This window comes from Cannabis sativa, chromosome 5, assembly GCF_029168945.1.
Source record: "Cannabis sativa cultivar Pink pepper isolate KNU-18-1 chromosome 5, ASM2916894v1, whole genome shotgun sequence".
Taxonomy (NCBI): Eukaryota; Viridiplantae; Streptophyta; class Magnoliopsida; order Rosales; family Cannabaceae; genus Cannabis; species Cannabis sativa.
In genome coordinates, this window is record NC_083605.1 from 72,786,300 (window position 1) to 72,808,113 (window position 21,814).

Sequence of the window (21,814 nt, forward strand, 5' to 3'; positions counted from 1 at the left end):
GGTGATGATCATATATATATATGTATATATTATCTCTTAGCTAGCTGTCTTTGCTGTGTGGATTCTAGTGGGGTCCACCATATATATTAACACTACGTACGTACATACTGATACTGTCATCAAACACAGGTTTTATATTATTTGAGTTTTCGATAGCTTAAGCTTTTGGAATCTTACAAAACAATATTGGAATTGAAAGGTACGTACGTAATACTTATAATAATTAATTACATCTGTACATACATATATATACAGAAATACACCCAAATCTGCAGTCACTAGTAATAATATATACAATTTACTGTCAGTTGTGTCAAATAATAATAATAATATATACGTACTGTCAGAAAATAATATCAGTAGAAAATTTCCAATTCTACTCGATTATGTACTTAAGGGCTACTTGAGCAATGAAGTTGGGATGTAAATGGAGATCCGACCCGATTATATGTTGACCTCATGATGCGAATAGGATCCGCTCCGTTTTTATTTGTACCGAGTCTAATCTGACCTATTTTTTTTTTTTAAATTATTATTATTTTTACAATTTATTGTTTATTAGGAAAAATGAATTATGTTTTTTTAAAAAATATGAATAGCATATTTAAGCTTATTCATACTTAGTAATAGTAATCACACCCACTGTGAAAACAGAGAGAAAGAAACAAGAATGAGATAATTATTCTGTTGTTGTATTCAAAATAAAATTGTGAGATGTTTATATACAAGAGAAATCAAGAAAAGAGAAGCTGGTTTGTTACAATCCAATTCAAAACTAACATCCTAACAAACTAATAGTTAAAAATTAACTGCCTAGAATTATCTCTAAAAACCCCCCTTTAAACTCATAGTGGAAGAAGACAACACTCTAAGTTTAGTCCTGAATGTTACAAATTGATTGCTAGAGATAAGCTTCGTCAAATAATCAGCTAGTTGATATTTTGTTGGGACATGAATAAAGATGAAAATTTATACCGCGGGGATGGGTAACCGCAGGGACCCGCCCTTAATGGGGTGGGGATTCCCCGTCTTGGTGGTTAATGGGGCAGTGGTGGGGGACAATTTCAATACCCGAAATGGGGATAGGGCGGGGGCAGGAATAATACTATCCGCACCATATCCGACCCCGATATAGATATATATAATTTTATTTTTATTCTTAACATATATATAGTATATATATGATTGATAATCAAAATTATATATCATATGCTTAAATTATGAAAATCTAATGACGATAGTGAACTGATGATCATTGTGGATTGCATGTGTAAAGATATTTTCTTCTCGATTTTTAATTTCATCTTTGTTTATTTTTTAATTTGTTGGGAGGCTTGAGAGGTATGAGACTATGATCCTATTTGGGTTATGATTTTTTTTTTCAAACTTTGAGACATATTTAGTTTTTATTTTCTACTAGGTTATGTTTTTTTTAGGTAGGTTTATCTTTTATCTTCTATGAATTATTAATGCATAATAAATATTTGTGAGAATATTGGTTTAATTTATTTTTTCCAATAATTTTAAATTATTTTTTTATTTTACCTTAATGGATACCCGATGGGTTCCCAATAACCGATGGGTATTTCCCTACCCCAAATCCGTTGGTTATTAGACGGGGATGGGGTGGGGATGGGGGTATAAATAGGTAGCGGGGATGGGAGCGGGGATTGCATTCCCCGTACATTAACCGCCCAATTTCCATCTCTAGACATGAATAACACTAATTTTCTTAGCTAGAACTGTGTTTAGTTATGGCATGGACAATTGGATTGACAACTAGCACAATAGAGCTCACATTGTCACACCATATTGTTGGAGTTGAAATGCTTGTAAAGTGCAATTCAAATAACAAAGATTGTACACATGAGCTCAGACACACCAACAAAGTACTCCTGAACTCTGCTTCAGTTGAGAACCTAGAGATTGTTGTTTGCTTTCTGGTCTTCCAAGTTATAAGATTGTATTCAAGGAAGATGTAGAAGCCAGTGGAACTTCTATCATTCGGATCTGTAGCCCAATCAACATCACAAAAAGCTTGAAGATATGTCGATTGAGTTGGTAAAAAATGTAGACCATAATTAATGGTTCCAACCAGATATCTAAAGATTCTTTTGACAGCAATCCAGTGAGATTGCAAAGGATTGTGCATGAACTAGTAAACCTTGTTCACACTGTATGCTATCTCTAGTCTTGTGATGGTAGCATACTGTGCATCGCTCCAACTATGAACCTGTAGTTGGCAAGATCTTCGACAGGGTCATTGCCATATTGAGAAAGTATGAGACTAGAAGATATTGGATATATTTCTGTTGAGAGAGAAGCAAACCAGTGGCTGTTTGGATGACTTGAATCCCTAGAAAGTAATGCAAGTCACCTAGATCCTTGAGAGCAAATATTTTACTGAGAGCAATGATAATAAGATTGGACACTTGAGAGTGATCACTTCCAGTTATGAGTATGTCATCAAACACTAAGACATAGAGAATACTGTAATATCTATCTTGACAAATAAAGAGTGATCAGTCTTTGCAGAAGTGAAACCAAAAGTAAATAAGATAAAAAAAAGTTTGTCAAACCAGGCCCTTGGTGCCTCCTTAAGACCATAAAGTGTATTTGTCTAAAAAATCAGGATCCACAAAGCCAGGTGGCTGAACCATGTAGATATCTTCTTACAAGTTTCCATTTAAAAAGGTATTGTTAACATCAAGTTTCTTAATGGTTCAACTGTTAGAAACTATTTTGGTTAGGACTGTGTATAAACATGTTTTACTACTAGATTGAAAGTTTTATTGTAGTCAAAACTAGCATGTAATCGGTGGTATCCTTTAGCAACTGCCCTTGTTTTGTACTTAGGCATAGTCCCATCTGAATTTTCCTTGATTCTACCCATTTACATCCAATAGGAGTCCTACCAGGGGTAAGTGAACCAAATACAAGATTTTATTTTTAATGAGAGCACTATTCTCATCTTTCATAGCCTAAAACCACTTAGAGTATTGTAGAGATTATTTAATGGTGCCGGGATAGAGTGGGGCCATTAGAACCTTAGGTTTTCTAATGCCAAACTTGGCTCTAGTTGGCATAGAATTCTTGTTGATTGTAACTGTGGGTTCAGTAGAAGAACTTGTTGGTTCATTGGTTTGATGAAGTGGTGGAACATCATGTGTCTCAGAGGAGATATCAATAGCAGGTAGCTGAGTAGAAGCACCTGGTGGGTCTGGTAAAGTTGCAACAGATGAAGCAAGAGCAAGGTTTAGTAAAACATCAACAGATGGAACAAAGGCAGGGTCAGTTGCAGCTGTAGCATTGTCAGATATTGTTGGTGACTGAGGAAGTATTGCAGGCCATGGAGAATTGTTAGAGATATGGGATAGAGATGGTGTGTATCTTGGAGCAAGAGGATACTGAACAACTACAGAAGGGAGAGCATTGGACATTGTGGTTTGTGAAGTAGTATTCTACTAAGCTGCACGAGAAAATGGGAAAATTGCTTCATTAAGCATCACATCTCTGGATATGTAAAACCCTACCAATCCATCTTTGGAAATACATTTGTACCTCTAACGTCCTCACTTCAAGCCTCCATTGGGCTTTCCCCCATAGACTCATGGCTCTTATACATGGACATGCTACTCCGGCTGCATCCTAGACTGACAACTGACCCTACAGACCAATAGGAGTGTTTCTAGCATGCTTTTTCCTCACTCGCATGCTTCTTGGGAAAACTTCCCAAGAGGTCACCCATCCTAAAATTACCTCAGGTCAATCACGCTTAATCGTAGAGTTCTTTCGTGATGGGCTACCGAAAAACAAGATGCACCTTGTTGATATAGGTAGTACTAATCAATCCATTTAAGCCCTCTTCAACTGTGTAGTCCCATACCTACACAGTCTCAGAATCATCACACTTGACCTTCCCTAGGCGATGTGGAATTACACAGCTTACTCGGTATTCCCCCTTACAGATCACAGGACTACTGACTGTCACAATCACCCCCTTACGGGGTCTGACATCCTCGTCAACCACACTTCTGGCTGGGTCAAGGCTCTAATACTATTTGTAACGTCCCCACTTCAAGCCTCCATCGAGCCTTCTCCCACAGACTCATGGCTCTTATACATGGGCATGTTACTCTGGCTGCTTCCTGGACTGACGACTGACCCTACAGACCAACACGAGTGTTTTCAGCATGTTTTGTTCTCACTCGCACGCTTTATGGAAAAACTTCCCAAGATCACCCATCTTGAAATTATCCTAGGTCAAGCACGCTTAACTATAGAGTTCTTTCGTGATGGGCTACCAGAAAACAAGATGCACCTTGTTGATATAGGTAGTACTAATCAATCCATTTAAGCTCTCTTCAACTGTGTAGTCATATACCTACACAGTCTCAAAATCATCACACTTGACCTTTCCCAAGTGATGTGGGATTACACAGCTTACCTAATATATCTCCTTACAGATCACGGGACTACAGACAATCATCCTCCTTACGGGGTCCGACATCTCGCTTCATGAGAAAATTTCTCAGGAGGTCAGCCATCCTAAAATTACCGCAAGTCAAGCAAGCTTAACTATAGAGTTCTTTTGTGATGGGCTACCAGAAAACAAGATGCACCTTATTGATATAGGTAGTACCAGTCAATCTATTTAAGCCCTCTTCAACTGTGTAGTCCCATACCTATACAGTCTCGAAATCATCACACTTGACATTCCCCAGGCAATGTGGGATTGCACAGCTTACCCGGTATATTCCCTTACGAATCACGGACAATTGACTGTCATAGTAATCTTTATGAGACAAGCTATATCCAAGGAAGACACATTAAATAAGCATGTATTGGAGCTTGACTCTGTTGTAGGGCCTCAATTTAGGATAGCATAGGTAGCCAAACACCTTGAGATAGGTGTAATATGGTTATGTGTTGAATAGGACTTCAAGAGGAGTGTTATATTGTAGCTTGAAGTTGGCATTTTATTGATGAGAAATACTTCAGTTCTGTAAGCCTCATCCCAATACTTGAGTGGTAAGGATAATTGAGCTAGCAAAGTGAATCTGGATTCAATAATCCTGTGTTGGTGCTTAACTACTCCATTTGGCTCATATGTGTGTGCACAAAAAACTTTGTTAATGATGCCATGTTCCTGAAGTAGCTTTGTGAAAGTTAGATTTAATCTTCCACGTTTGATTGAATGGTTTTTATTTTGTGTCCCAACTGCAGCTCATCTTGAGCCTTGAAACTTGTTAAGGTAAGAAGAGCCTCACGCTTTGTGATCTGAGGATGTAAATTCATGTGTGCCTGGAATAGGCATCCACAAAGCTGATATAGTACCTGCGACTTTTAGACAGAACATATATTAGTTATTTAACTACAAATAAATTTTACTATTATTTATTTGTAGAAAAAACTAATGTTTACCTACAAATAATTATCTGTAGACAAAATATTTGTAAGTAAAAGTCATATTTTTTGTAGTGATCTTTTATTGTATATTTTGTAATCAATATTATTTATTCACTTGTAGCACTATAACTAGTGAGTCATTATAACTGCTTAGGGGACTGAATTCTAGACTTTTAAAGAGCTATTACATGTAATTCTTATAAAAGTATATCAAGAAACTCATTAGATCACGTTCTTATGATTTTGATATATCTAAGAGAAATGCCAAGTAAGGGAAGTAAGCAATTACCAAATCACCTGTGGCCAAACCTTTATCAATTTTTTGTATCGTTTATTGATTTTTCTTACTCTTAATTATTAAATATTTTTATTATTGTTTAATTAACTCCGCGTCATTAACTAAAATCGAGGTATGTATAAATTTCTCAAGAATTTCTAAATATAGGTTCTTTTTAATATATTAAAATTGGGGTGGGTTGACTCTAATCTGGATAATTTTTAGCGGGCAGGTCAAATTCAATCCAAATAAATTTCTAGCAAAGTGGGTCAGATTCGATCAAATCTGAAAATTTAGATAATTTTTTCATGCTTACATTAAAGTGTCTGATACTACCAAAAATAATGTGTTAAAATGGTTAATTATTTTTTTTATACTTATTTATTAAATAAATGATTTGGAACCTTGAATTATCTCAATCAAAAATAATATAATAATAATATTTAATTATTGTCTAGTTTTTTTAAACATGATCTTCGTCTTTTGTCTTAGTAGATGCCACCGTATTTGCGGTTGGTTGATGACATTAGTGTTGTCGATGCCACAACAAAAACTATGCATGATGCGAGCAGGAATAAGGAGGACAATACTAGTGTACGAATTTGGAACAGTAGTGCATTTATTATTATCAATCAATATTTTTTAAGAAATTCAAAATAAATTAATGTGGTAAGAATATGATTTAATTTAAAATTTGATTGCACGTTTATCTTTTTTATTTTATATGCTCGTAAAATAAGTTGTTTGGACAATACTTTTTGTGTTATAAATTATTCTAATTTTTGAAATTTTTTACAGATATTTTAATTAAATACAATATACACCAGCATATATAAAAAAACTAAATTATAATTATTATTTGAATTTAAAATATAAAAAATAGACATCAATAGATGTACACGGTAGAAACACCCATGCATACATATGCCTTAGAAAAAGTGTTAGGTTGGAAAAATCTAAATTCCCCTACTAATATGTTTTTGGAAGAAATATGAATTATTCTTATTGTTTTATATAAAGAAGATATATATTATAATTATTTAAAAATATCTTTAAATAATTTAACGTATTTTTTTTTGAATAAATCAGGAGATTTATTAATTAATAAACTCGTTTAAAATAATAGAACGCACTTCAGAGGAACAATCCTCCAACTGAAGCACACAACCTGTAGAGAAACAAGAGTCTCTTGCCAAGCAATGAGCCAACTTGTTTGTAGATCGTTTAACAAAATATAACTCAAGAAAAGATAAAACTAAAACTAAATTTCTAACATCTTGAACAATTAGACCAAACTGTGAGGATATAAAAACATTGCTTTGGAATGCTTGGACACACACCAAACTATTCGTTTCTAACACTACATTGTCTCAGGGATGAGTTGCAATCCAACTCAAAGCTTCTTTAATGCCTATGATCTCAGCGATTTCGAGTTGAATATACCCAATTTTTCCCTTCTTGAAAGCTTCTACCATGGTTCCATGATGATCATCTCAAGCTACAGAGCCCACTCCAAACCACCCTCTTGTTCAAATAAAGCCCCATCAACATTAACTATAATCTTGTTTAACACAGGTGCAATCTAACGCTCACAGTTCCGCCCCCATCATTCAAAGGAGACAACGAAAGGCCCTTCCTTCCCTGAGCAAATTTGTATTGATCAAGTATGGTTCTAGCTGATGTTATAATATTTGAAGCAAGCCAACTCTTCTTTTGCCAAACAAAGTCATTCCGGGCACGCCAAATAGCCCAACTCACCATCGCCACTTCCTCCATTTCAAATTCGTGCCCCCTGATGGAAATTCTGAACAACCAGCTGTTGAATGTTGCAGCCCCAGCCCCGACGTCCACTATGCTGCGATGCCAAGCAGCCTTTGCAAATGAATTTTCAACCAACGCATGTTGAATAGTTTCAGTACTAGGGTTGCACAAAGGGCAGTCGGCATTGACAGGAACATGACGCTTTTGGAGTTGAAAACAAGTTGGAAGCACACCCGAAGCAGCTCGCCATAAAAAATTACTGATCTTAGGAGGAATTTTTAATGACAAAGCCGCTTCCAAAAATCAGTATTGGCATCTCGGCACTAAGCACCCTTAGATTCTTGTAAGAATTTATATGCACTTTTAACCGAATAATTCCCACAAGTCTCAAGTCGCCAACTCCAACCATTATTAGCTGCCGAATGACTAAGCTGAATGGACAAAATAAGGTCCTGATCACGGGCAACAAACAGGTCCCTCATAACATCCTCATCCCACGCTCGAGTACCGACTTGAAAGAGGCAGCTGGCCGAATTATTCACAAGAGTAGGGTTCCGTGAGACAACATACTTGTTTGAATTATGTGGAAGCCAAGGATCATTTAGAATGGAGACATTTTTCCCACTAGCAATTGTTCTTTGAGCACAGGTGTGGATAAGATCTTTAATTTGCTTCAAGAATACTACGCCAAATGAAACTAGAATTGTCTCCCAATACAGCAGAAAACAGATTACCAGTAGCATATTATTTAGCCTTATAAAGCCTACTAACCAAAGAATTAGCATTAACCAACAAACGCCAATATTACTTTCCCAAAAGAGCCAAATTAAAGTCTCTCAAGCTTCGAAATCCCAATCCCCTGCATTTTTATGGCGACACATCCGCTCCCAGCTCATCCAATTAATACCCTTACCGCTACTTGAATCTGAGTGCCACCAGAACTTGGCCATAAGCCGCTCTAACTCCTTGCAAGTGTTTGATGGCAAGAGGAAAACATTCATAGCATAACTCGGCAAGACTTCAGCAATACCTCCTTTCCCGCACTAGATAAGATACGCCCTTCCCACCCTTGAATTCTCTTCCGAAGTTTATCCTTAAGAAAACTAAGAATAGCATTCTTATTTCTCCCAACCGAACACGGCAGAGGTAATAGCCATTTTCATCGGCCTCATAAATTTCCAACATAGCACAAATGGAATCCCGCACCTCAATTCCAGTATTATTGCTGAAAAATACAGAAGACTTGGAGAAATTAATTCTTTGCCTCGAAGCCACCTCGTAAGTATGAAGCAACTCCTTCACATTGTACGCTTCTTCCTCTGTTGCCTTACAGTAAATGTAGCTGTCATCAGCAAAGAGCATATGAGAGATTACCGGCGCACCTCGAGCAATTTTACACTCCGTGAGTAAGCCCCGTTATACACAACTCCGCAACAAACTAGAAAAACCTTAGCGCACAAAGAATAAACAGATATATGGTCATAAAGGATCCCCTTGGCGCAATCCTCTTTGAGCAACAATGGGCCCCAACTCCTTCCTGCCATGTGAAATGGTATAGGCAACAGAACATACACATTACATAACTAAATTAATCCAGCGACCATCAAAGCCCATCCTTACCATCATAGCCCAGAGATAACCCCACTCAAGCTTATCATAAGCTTTCTTAACATCTATCTTGAGTGCCATATAACCATCCCTCCCTCTTCGTTTCCTCTTTAAGTGATGCGTAATCTCGTAAGCAATCATGACGTTATCCGAGATCAACCATCCTTACAAAAATGCGCTTTGAGTATCAGATATGATAGACGGCATAACACTCTTAAGTCTATTAGTAACCACTTTGGACACAATCTTGTACAGCACATTGCATAACGCAATGGGTCTTAAATCCCCCATATCCATAGGCTGCTTCTTTTTAGGGATTAAGACCAAAATGGTTTTGTTAAGGTCTGTAGGAAGAGAACTATTATGAAAAAACTGTTTAACCATATTGATGACATCATCCTTAACAATCGGCCAACACTTTTGAAAAAAACCCGGAGTCATTCCATTAGGCCCTGAGGATTTATCCGGATGCATTTGGAACAAAGCTTTTCGAAATTCTTCATCTGAAACTGGTAATAGCAGCTCAGCATTCTGCTGGGATGATACACGAATTTGTACGCTGCTTGTGACTTCTCTCAAGTTGGTTTGGGGAGAGAAAAAAAGCTCGTGGAAGTAAGAAACCATAAGATCATCAACCCATGCATGCGAAGTTTTGCAACCAAATTATTCTTTCGTCTCGTAGTTGTAGAAGCATGAAAATACTTGCTATTATTATCTCTCTCTTGCAACTACAATTGCTTCGATCTTTGACGTTAGAAAACTTTCTGTACATTTAATAATTTAACGTATTAAAATAAAATTTAAATAATTTATTGCATGTATATTTTTTTTTATTTTACATACATATAAAATAAATTATATTATTTTAAAATTTTCATTACATTAAATTATATTTTAATTAAATAACTAAATATGATATAAAAAAATTAAAATTATAACTATTTAAAAACATAAAACACAAAAATAGTCCATAGATACACCTTAGAAATACCTAGCACCCATATATATATATTTATATATTTATATGCTTTGGAAGTGTTAGGCAGGAAAATCCCCGAATCCCAATGGATAGGTTTTTGGAAGAGATATGATTTTGTGCATGGACAAGACAATGACCAACGTACTCAATTCCTAATTAATTTTTAAATAATAATAATGATACTATTATAATAATATTGTCTTAATTACACATGCAGTTTTTGTTCATATTATATGTTTACCAGAATGGGTTTATATATTGACCTATCAAAAAATATTTGCTATGAGAGAAGTAGGTAGCTAGTTAGGGACTAGGGTAGCATTATATATATAATAATTAATTAGGAAATTAAATAAAAAATAAATTGAAACTGAAGGCAGATGAAACTTGTTGACAGTGCTTGGAATCATTCATTTTCAGTAGTCTAGCTATTTTGAATTCAGAGCCAGTAGTAGTACTACTACTCTAAATTATAATGTTTACCTTTCAACCCATACATATATATTTATGTCTCTATGAGTATATCTTAGTTTCCAACCAAAATATTCTTATTTATTAAATAAATAATTAACTATAGTGTAACACATTAATTCATTAATTGATGATCAACTTACACCTACCATTTTTTTTTTTTCCTTTTGTAAGATATATGCTACCTTTAAATATATATAAGGCTGAGCGTTAATATGTACTAAATTATGTTTTCTGAACTTTTAAGGTCGTTAAAAATGTCATTTGAACTATTGAGTTTGTTGGATTAATTTTTTTTTTTCCAATTTTAGTAAAAAAGTCTAACATAGATGAAAGTTCAGGGGCCATAATTTAGTACACGTCAAAGTTCGAGGGATATGACTTGGTAGATATCAAAGTCTGGGGAGTATGATTTAATATATAAACAATCACTGAAATAGTAAAATTGAATGAAATTAGAGAAAAGTCCTTAAATCTAACAATCTCAATAGTTCAGTGAGCATTTTTAACGATGTAAAAAGTTCAGAAGACATGATTTGGTACATGTCAAAGTTTAGGGAGCAAAAATCCTAATTAGCCTATATATAATACTATATATGTAGGAAACTTAATATAATATTATATTCATTTTTTTTAGAATACTATACAAAAGTAAAGTTTAAATAATTTATTGTACATTGTAAAATAAAATAAGTATGTATGGGTATAATTAAATATATTTTTTTTATAGGTAACCAATAAAACTTAAGATAACAAAAATAACTATGTATGTTGCGCAAAAGATGGAAGAATCTCTTCTATCTAATAAAATTTAGAGTTGCGGCTAAACTTTCTAAATTACTGAATTAGTAGCAAATTTAAAATGTCATTCTGTTAACTGTTACTATATATGGACTGCTTATGTATACACTTTTGTATATATGACAGGTTTATATTGGTACACCTGATATTATTATTTCAAAATTATTTTCAAAATTCATTTTAAAATTAAATTCAATTATTAAAAATAAAAATAAATATTTAAAAAAATATTATAAATTTTGAAATAATTTTTATATTTAACTCTTTTGTTTTAAAAAAATAATAATATTAGGTGTGCCAATATAAATTTGACACATGTACAAAAGTGTACATATATGTTGGTAATTAATTGTAAAAAATAGATGACACCTTAAATTTACAAGCAGTTTAGTAGTTTGTAGAGTTTTACCATTAAAATTTCTACTTAAAAGATTAACCGCAAGTGAAGTGATAATTGAGAGAATTTAACCGCAAAAATACATGGAGAAATAACCCCTCAAACTAGATAAATAAAATCTTAATATCAGATAAAAAAAAATCTCTAACTTTAAGTTGTGACTTTTCAGCTCATTGGCCAATAGAACATATCTATAGAAAAAAAATAGATTTGTATCAAATATAAAAATATAAAAAAATGTTAATAAATATGTGCCCTGTTTGAATCCTATTTTTGCATACCTAGCTAGTATAATTATTATAATGTACACAACATTCAAATAAAAAATTGGTTTATTCTTTAATTATATACCAAAAAAATAAATGTCCATATACGAAGCAAAACTGTCACCAAAGAATATGTAATATATATATTTTTTGGTGACTTACACTGTGTTTGGTATATGGGGGAGAGAAGGATGGAGGGAGAGAGACAAAGGGATTGAAAAATTCTTTTATTTGGTAAGATCTTGGAAAGAATAAGGGAGACTAAGTACATTTTTAACATTATAACTAAAAAATTATTTGTTGAGAGCATGTTTGACGTTGGTTTTTGTTTTTTGTTTTCAAAAAATTGTTTTTAGAAATGAGAACAAAAAAAGTTTTTAAAAACGAGTCATGTTTGGTTAGTGTTTTTTAAAAACAATATTGACAAAAAGTGAATTGATTTTTAAAACAGACAACAACATTTTGTTGTTTTCAAAATTCTTGAGGCTGTTTGGCTTTACAGTTTAAAAATAGTTTTCTGTTTTTTAAAACTGAAAGTAGTTTTTAAAAACTATTAGGAGTTGTTTGACAAAAATTTTAAAAAACTGTTTTTTAAAAATTGAGTTTTGAAAAACTAGAAAACTAAAAACATCAAAATGCTGTTTTCAATTTTCAAAAATAATTTTATTTGTCTAACATATTATATTTTATATTTTGCTTACATACTCGAATCCTAGACCTGAAACCATACTCGAACCTAGACCCGGATGGGTTAATGTCATGGTATGGTGCTAAAATATTGATTTTTTTTTCGTAAGAAAAAAATCTAAACACAGTTTTTAAAAATTTGTGCCAAACACCATTAAATTTTTAAAATGACAAAAAATTGTTTTCTATTCTCACTTTTAAAACACAATTTTAAAAACTGAAAACACAACCAAACAAGCTCCTTGTTTTTTTGTAACTTTATTTTCTGAAAACTATTTTCAAAAAACAAGGCCAAACAAGCCAAATTGTTTTCAAAAAATAATTTTTTGTTTTTTAAAAATAAAAAATAATTTTTTAGTTATGATGTCAAACATGCACTAAGAGATTGTTTGGCTTCATAACTAAAAATTTATTTGTTTTTTGTTTTTAAAATTGAAAACAACTTTTAAAAATTAATATTAGGTCGTTTGGTAAAATTTTTTTTATTAAAAATTTAGGTTTAAAAAACTAGAAAACAAAAAAATATCAAAATATTATTTTTAATTTTCAAAAATAATTTTATTTTGTTTAACATATTATATTTTATATTTTTGCTCACATACTCATATCTTATAAGACTTGGAACCAAATTCAAACCCAGACCCAAATAGATTCATGTCATGGTATAGTGTTAAAATATTGATTTTTTTTAGTAAGAAATTTTTTTAAAATAGTTTAAAAAATTTGTGCTAAACACCATTAAATTTTAAAATGACAAAAAACAGTTTCATATTCTCACTTTTAAAAATACAATTCTAAAAGCTTGATCAATATATAGATGTATTCATGGTACTGAAATATTAATATATATAGTAGCATAAGTACATATGATCATGCATGATAACTTCACGTACATTTATATATATAATCCTGTGTGTAATATGTATATATATAGATGATGAGATGAGATGAGAGAGTTGATAATAATAGTTTATTAAAGATTCTCATATATATAAATATTTTTAGCTGTTTGGAGGAGAATGTTTGTTTTATTTGGCGGGAAAAAGCTGAGTCTGCCAATGGTGCAGAAATTTATTAGTAATAATATACGTACCCATTGCTTTAATTAATTAATTAGCTTTTAATAAATTCATATAAATATGCTAATTGATTGTTGCAAATAAATATTAATAAATTATAAAAAATATATATATTCATATTCAATTAATTATTATCACGTGTTTGAAGATTGTGCCGTGACCGATCGAGAGAAACGACATGATCGAACTATCACTATTCAAGTAAGAGTTTTTACAGTCAAATAAGTAGTTAGTACACTATACATATACATATACATATATATTTTCCAACCACTAATTAATTTACTTACACAACAACAATTAATTATCAAGTTTTAATTTTTATGTGGGTTGTTATGTAAATTTTAATTACGATTTTAGTTATTCCGTGTAGTTATATAAGTTGTTACGTGGAATTTTGTAAAAATAAAATAAAAAATTATTTTAAAGTGTAAAAATTATAAAAAAAAAAATTATTATTATTTTTGTTAGAAAATAGAAAAGAGGTAATTTTTATTTTATTTTTTTGTTTAGTTATATTTTATAAAGTATTGGAATGATTTATCCATCATTTTTTAGTAGAATGATTATATTTTATTTTAAAATGGAAGAGAAAACCATTTAATACAAAATAAGAAAAAATTCAATAATTTTTTTTATCAATTTTTTATGTGTATTTTTTTTACATGAATTTTTTTATGCATCTTAAATTTTATTTAAATCTATTTTTATTCTTATTCTTCTGCTTTTATTTCTCATAACCAAATGCCACCTAATATGTTCATTATTTTATCAAATAATAAATTAAGCTTAATTAGCTCACTGGTGCAAGCAAAAATTTGGGGGGCTTGGTTAACCTATATAAAGCCTTAACAAGTTTGATTTTTTTTTTCTTTTTATTGTGCTTCTCTTTGAATAAAATTTACACCAATTATTAAGTGATGAAATTAATAGAGAAGATATATATTATATTATAATTTAGAGGGAAATTCAAGAAAAATATTGACAAAATTTGGGGATGCAGTGATCAGCAGCAGTAGTACTGGAATGCGTGTACAAAACATGCACAAAAACGACAACACCTTAATCTGAAAACGACCTTCATTTAAATTCATCTAAACATCCACCACCTACTATACATATATACATATATGTATTTTTTTTTTAAGGGTAAATAGCAGCATAAGTTTCCAAAATTTTAAATTTGTAAGTGGCATAATCACAATGTTTATTTTTAGCAGCATAAGTACCTAATGTTTATAAAACTGTAATTTTCCTCTAATTTCGTCCGTACAAATTCTGTTATTTTCTTGAACAGGCCACATATAAGGTCTAGGTTCTTGATCATTAGGGCTAGACAGAAACATGTAGTATCAGTTACTTACAAATTTTCTTTTAATAAATTTAAAACGGAGTCTGTACTGACAAAACTGAAAAAAAATTACAGTTTTATAAATATTGAATACTTATACCGCGAAAAATAAACATTGAGTTTATGCCGCTTACAAACTTAAAACGGGTACTTATTCGCTATATACCTTTTTTACATTAAACAAATTAACTAAATCTTTTTTCTATTTATATACATATATTTTTTTTGTAGTGGTCTACTGTTAAAATTGATATATATTAGTTAAAGTTGTTAATCAAGTAATTTAATTATTTGTTTTATATTAGCTAGCAAAGCTGGTTATGTAAACTATACCTTTATAATAGAGTTTAATTATATTTTAAGAGACACATGCACTACAAGAAAAAATATTTACGATAACACTGAAAAAATGTAATTAAATGTATTTTATAATATTTTAGCAACTGTTAAGACAGCCCATGTAATTAAAAGTATTGACATTTAATTACATTTTTTACATGTTATTAAATAGCATATTATAACATTATTTTAGTGTTATATATTATAATAGTTAACATTAATTTAGTGTTATGGTTCATTATGTTACATTTATTAATAACATTTTCAAAATGTAATCGTATATGTTTTAATTACATTATTATTATGTTATGTATGAAGATATATTACATTTTTATGTTGTTATAATTTCTTAATAATAACTATTTTTTAATGTTATCATTTCTCTTATGTTATATTCATTTAATAACATTTTTAAATGTAATCATATAATTTTTAATTACATTATTATTATGTTACATATTAAGAAATGTTACATTTTAATATTGCTAATTTCTCAATAATAACACTTTGTCCAAATAATGAAATAACAATCTAATATATTTTGTATATTATCAAAATATTCAATACATGTATTCCAAGTAAACAATAACATGATCAAAGCTCATGTAATTTCTAATGAGTCAAAAATCTATTTGTAACATTTAACATTTATGGTCGATATACATAATATTACATGAGTCTGAAATGCGCAGTTTGCAGGTGCAGCCAAGCCTTTGCGGCAAAACCAAGTGGCATAACCCTCTCGGCAAGCAACAAATTTAGGATTGACCTTCTATGAAACAATGGAAGAATCCCTGTGGTGAACTTGACGAGGGTAGTTGTTTCCCTACCCAACCATGTAGCTTGTAGCTCTGGGGTTGTCTCCCAAAATTTAATCAACCTAAAAAAGTAACATGTAACATAATCAATGGTTGAGACATTTTGTCAAACACATAACAAACATTTCAGTTTAAATACTTTATAAGAAATTTTTGAAAGAAACATCATCAGGGATTTTTACAATAGCTCATTTAGAGTTGATTACCTGAGCTTTAAAGAATGAAAGAAGTTGAGAGGGAGCAACATTGCTGGAAGCACACTTGAGGTATTTACCAGAAGAAGTGAGGTAGTCAGAGTAGATAGTTGTTCCATCTCTGCTTGAAAATAAGACCAATAGGAGTCTTCTGAACATTCCAGCTACTCTTTCTGATACAACCACACATAAATGACTCTGCTTTTTACTGGTACTTCTCGAACACTGGTGCATACCGACCAACTTTTCCTTGCATTAAAAACTATACAAAGAAGTAACAGATTATTAACTAGTAACCAATTTCTTTTTTTTTCGAACAAGATATTGATGAAAATTAAAAAAATAGAAAGTATCAATGTTAACATGAGTATTCATAAACTAAGAACACCTCATAAATCACTTATAAAAACCTTTTATCAATCATAGTATATAATACTTTTCAGTATTCTAAAACAACTTCCTTAACAATTACCCTATGTGCATCTCCATCGAACACATCAAAAGATATTACGATTTAAGCTACATTATTAAGGTTAGACACTAGTATCCATGGGCTATTAACTCTTTTAGCTATTATTGATCAGAGTTACTTACACTTTTTTTTTTTTTGTTGGACCTCTTTCATATACAGTAGAAGCAGAAAGAATCTCAGTTGATCATGTTGCTCATCTTAAACCTTCTGATGGAGGTTCTGCTACAACACAATGTGTTATTATCTCTGTATATATGTGTATATATATATATATATTAGTAAAAATACCATCTCTGTAAGAGAGTGTGTGTTGTATTTACATGATATAAATATGGTGTTTTTATCAAAAGTAAAAACTAACTAGTCTTCAAAGTTAGCTATAAGTCACTCATGACAGCTATTTGCTTTTCTTTCTAGTTGAAAAATATAAAAATCGCACAGTACACGATTTAGGCAAAAACAAGAATACAGAAAGTAACAAACAAACAAACAACAAAACTCCTGCCTAACCAAACAGAAAATAATACCTAAACAGAATCTCTGTATCATCTGTAACCCCTGCCTTGATAATCCAATCCCAAATAAAGCCAATAATATATTAAATAAGTAGTTGCAAGAGGAACAAATTAACAACTTTTAACCAATTTATTCTCATCCCAAAAGAGTGAAACATTATATTGTGTTATAGGAGAAAGATCAAGCTCAACAAACTCTTTTCAATTGCAGAATAAGTCTAATAACTAAACAAATATATTTATTAATTTGCTAGAGTACTTTAAGTTTCCGTTTTATTTGTTGAGTTTGAAAAAGAAGAAGAAGAAGGAAAGAGTTTTACACTAATACACTGTTGAAAAGGGTAGCATCACATCCATACCTGAGATACCATTGTTTCCCATGCTGCACCAGCAATGCTATGTCAACCAAAAAATATGAAAATAGAGAGTTTGGGTGAGCCAAAGTTAAGAATAATTATGTGATGGGTTGTATACATGAAGAGAATATAATTCATCTTAAGACAAATTATTAAACAATTTACAATTAACTATTTCTATCTTGTTCAAACCTGCTCAACAATTTCATGTGGCTGAAGATTCCTTCAAAAGCCCCAATTTCCAGTTGCACAAAATGAGTAGTGCAAAGGGCAGCCAACCTAATTAATCAAAGGAATGGTAATTGTAATAAATTTTACCAAATATATATACATAGAGAGACACAGAAACAAAATTCCCAAAATAAAATGTGCTCAAATAAAAACCAATACATAAGGCAAACACAACTTTTACCAAGCACCTCGATACAACATTTTAACAACGACAAAATTAGGCCTTTTTGCAAAGCAGTTAATTAGCCAGCAGTAGCATAAGAAATAAAAACTCACAATTTGAGTTGAAACCACATTCCTTTTAACATTACATTATATTCTTACAAAATTTGCAAACTCTCATAAATACTTTACAAACATCTTTGATTAGTCATAACATAACAAAAAAAAATTAAATATATGGTGCCAAGAAACAAAACAAAGTTTTGAAAATGATAAAACAAAATCTCTGTATCTATCATCCCTTACCAAAAATAATTTATTATATACCTCCAAAATCTAATCTAAATAAAAAGAATACAAATCTAAAGTGGAGAGCCAAGAGGAGGACTGGTTGTTGCTTTGAAAAACATGGAGAACCGGATGAACTATGATAATAGTGCTACTGAGATTGATTTAATTTAATTGCTTTAACACTGACTGGCTGATCAGAGATCATATAAATAAATTACAGTAAGTATATAAGTCATAGAAGAAAAGCAGAGATTTCAAAAAATTACAATCGGAACTATGGATTGTGTACATACCTCCTCATATACAGTCTATTTAATTAAATTCAAAGATTATCTCGTTACAATCGGAACGAAATAAAAGAAAAAATTGATCAAGGTCTAAGAAAGCTTTTGATTAGCCACGAAATCAAATCAAACGAAAAATTAATAAAAATTTATATATCGACAGGTGTAATGATTTCTAATTAATCAAAGAAACTCACAGCGATTTTAACGAGTTCATCAGTGTAAGCCCCGGCGCGGATCGGGATGGTAACTCGGCGCAGATGACTGTTGATCGATCCAGTTGAAAGATGAGGCGTTGAGCTTGACGAAGCCGCAGGCAGCCATGGCTCCATATACACAAACGACGAGAGAGAGAGAGAGAGAGAGAGAGAGAGAGAGAGAGAGAGATTGTGAATTGCGATAATGAGAAATTGGGGAGAGCGATGGAGAGAGACAAGTGACGAAAATGGCTTTTCTCTATTTTTGAAATTAGAAAATCCTCTCAGATTTTTCTCAAACCTTAATAAATATACTTATAAAAAAAACGTTAATAAATTAATATAGGAGATTAGTAGTCAGTAACGCTTTTTTTTTTCTTGGATTCGTAACGTTTTTTCTAAAGTGTTATTACTAAATGTAATTATATAGGAAAATTCTTGTAGTGATGAAAAAAGGTAATAGTTATTTTTTTTTAGAAAAAGTACTCCAAAACAACAGGGTTCAAAAAAAAAGTCAAGGTATATATACCCTTCTAAATATATATAAATATATGTTTTGTAACAGCAATTAAATATCTGCACTACTTCAAGTACCCTGCATTGCAATGATGTGAAAAGTTCTCTGATTACACATGATACGTCTAGTAGTATTCATTAATTACTAGCTAGCTATTTGGTCAGTAAAAAGTACTAATTTCTTCTTTCTAAACTTTTCACGATTGGGCAGTAATCTAGGTCAATAGGAAACAAAAGATTTGCCATTATAAGTCTTCAAATCAATATGAATTAATTTCGTTTGAAATGCTCTATAAGAATCGTATTGTATTTAATAATTAATAACATTATGTTAGGATAAAATAATATATTGTATTAATAATTACGATTAAATTTTTTAATACAATATAAATTGTATTATTTAATACATAACAAATAGTTTGTACTCGCTTGTATTATAATTACAAAGGATTTAGAGTCAATCCCAATCTCTGACCTAGAGACCTGGACCCGTACATAGGATCTGGACTTGCACCTGTACTGGGAAGACCCAAACCAGGACTCGTACTTGGGATCTGGATCTGGATTCGGACGTGGACCTGGACCTGGAGCTGGGACTCGAACTCGGAACGAACGCAGACTAGACTCGGATCCAGAACCTAGACCCAATGAGACTCAAACCTGAACCTAGACCCAGACCCGACCTGTAATCGGTGTTGGGATCAAGTTTTTAAAAAATATATTATAACTTTACACAATCTATTAATATAAGTCCATACCAAACATATAGTATTGTATTAAATAATAATACAATACATTAAGGCATACGAAACGAGCCTTATATTTATTAGGGTTATTTGTAGCATAAATAACTAAGTTTAACTCTCGCTTACAAATAAATACCTGAGTTTAGTTTTTGGCGGACCTAAGTTATATTTTTGGAACTTTCGTAGGTACCTGCCCATTAAATGTCAAGTCATTATCCACGTGTCATTTTCTTATTGGTCTATTTAAACTAATTATTTTTTAAAAAATTAATAAAATTTAATGACTTGGACTAATCAAGGATTGCCACATGGTAATTTACCTAACAATTAATAGCTAGGTACCTACAGATGTTCCAGAATTACAACTTAGATATTATTACCTAAAAATTAAACTTAAGTATTTATGCCGTAAATTACTCTATTTATTACGTAATAAATTTGGATTGTGCATGAAAAATTGCCTAGAGCTAGCTTGGCCAGTTGTGCTGTGGGGAAAAGCAGCATGTAGTTGTACTGTGAGAAAAAGCTGAGCTGATTGTTTGTTAAATTATATTTTAAAGTGTTGTGAGTTGTTAAGATTCGATATAATCATGATACGTTATAGTTTTTAATTTTTATTATTTTCTATAATTTTTAATTTTTTTCTCATATTATAAATTTATATGCATTTGATAAATAATAATTTATAATATTTTCAAATTATAATTTTATCACTTATAAAAAAAATATAGTTTATAAAGAATTCTAGGTTGATGTAGTTTGTTAATAATAAAAATGTAAATATAAAATAATTTTTTTAAAAAAATAAAAAATTTAAAATTTAAAATTATTTATTTTCATATTGTTTTCCTTCAAAAAAATATTTTTTATTTTTGTAATATATAATAAATAATTAAATACAATTTTAGTACAAAACAATTTATTATAAAGACTTTTAATCAAAACAATTTTTTTTAAAAAAAGTTGAGTTGTATCAGCTTTAGCTTTTAGCTTCTCCACAAATTCTTCAATAAGTTTTTCTTTACCTGGTTACCAAATACCTTCTTATCACAATTTTTTTTTTTTAAAAAAAAACAGCTTTTAGTTTTTCTAAAAACTAAGCCAAATAGACTCTTAATTGGAGATAGAGATCTTACTAAATTTATGATTAGTTATATTATTTAGTTATTACTTAATTTTATCGATCTTTATTGATGTTCGTACTTTTACAGAGAACACATGTTACCACTTTACCCTAAAAGGTGAGAATGAAGTCATCGAAACTTAGGTCGAGGTAGTCGTACCAAAACGTTGATCCTAGACCAATATGTCTTTAAGTTAGTATATTTGCATTGAGACATGAGGTTGAGTAATGGGAAATTCTTGGTCCAAGATGTGAACCTAGTCCTTAATGATACTAGTCCTGGGGAACGGGATAGCCCCGTTCCACAAGGATAGAGAGTGAGTGGAACCAAGTCCCCAAAGAGAGATACTCCTTTATATCTTACTATTCGAGTTATATCAGTACGATATGTGAACTACACTTGCTTCAACGTAAAAAGATGGTAGCAATATAGCTCGTCCCTTCTATACTAACGTTAAATGAGATTTTATAAAGCAAAATAAAC

General features: G+C 31.2%; 1 protein-coding gene and 1 long non-coding RNA gene across 3 annotated transcripts; both read right to left on the minus strand.

The window, feature by feature from the left end:
- Positions 1-7,252: 7,252 nt before the first annotated feature.
- LOC133038499 (uncharacterized) lies at positions 7,253-8,448 on the minus strand. The gene is made up of 3 exons (XM_061116669.1): positions 8,355-8,448; positions 7,816-8,144; positions 7,253-7,711 (listed from the first exon to the last, which is right to left on the minus strand). The coding sequence occupies exons 1-3, from the start codon at positions 8,446-8,448 to the stop codon at positions 7,253-7,255; spliced, it is 882 nt and encodes a 293-aa protein (XP_060972652.1).
- Positions 8,449-15,951: 7,503 nt separating this feature from the next.
- Positions 15,952-19,320, minus strand: LOC133038017 (uncharacterized). Of its 2 annotated transcripts, none has more exons than XR_009687987.1 (6): positions 18,946-19,320; positions 17,973-18,059; positions 17,784-17,820; positions 17,034-17,155; positions 16,450-16,699; positions 15,952-16,305 (listed from the first exon to the last, which is right to left on the minus strand). It is a non-coding gene; the product is annotated as an uncharacterized LOC133038017 (long non-coding RNA). The 2 variants fall into 2 exon arrangements; XR_009687988.1 differs by having other exon boundaries at positions 17,034-17,128; positions 18,946-19,319.
- Between the last annotated feature and the right edge of the window lie 2,494 nt (positions 19,321-21,814).

Coding starts and splice junctions, on each gene's coding strand:
- LOC133038499 (XM_061116669.1), bottom strand. CDS start 8,448: ATGAATGTTTTCCTCTTGCCATCAAACACTTGCAAGGAGTTAGAGCGG. Junction 8,145..8,354: donor AGATTCAAGTAGCGGTAAGG/GTATTAATTGGA, acceptor AGACAATTCTAG/TTTCATTTGGCGTAGTATTC. Junction 7,712..7,815: donor AGACTTGTGGGAATTATTCG/GTTAAAAGTGCA, acceptor ATTCCTCCTAAG/ATCAGTAATTTTTTATGGCG.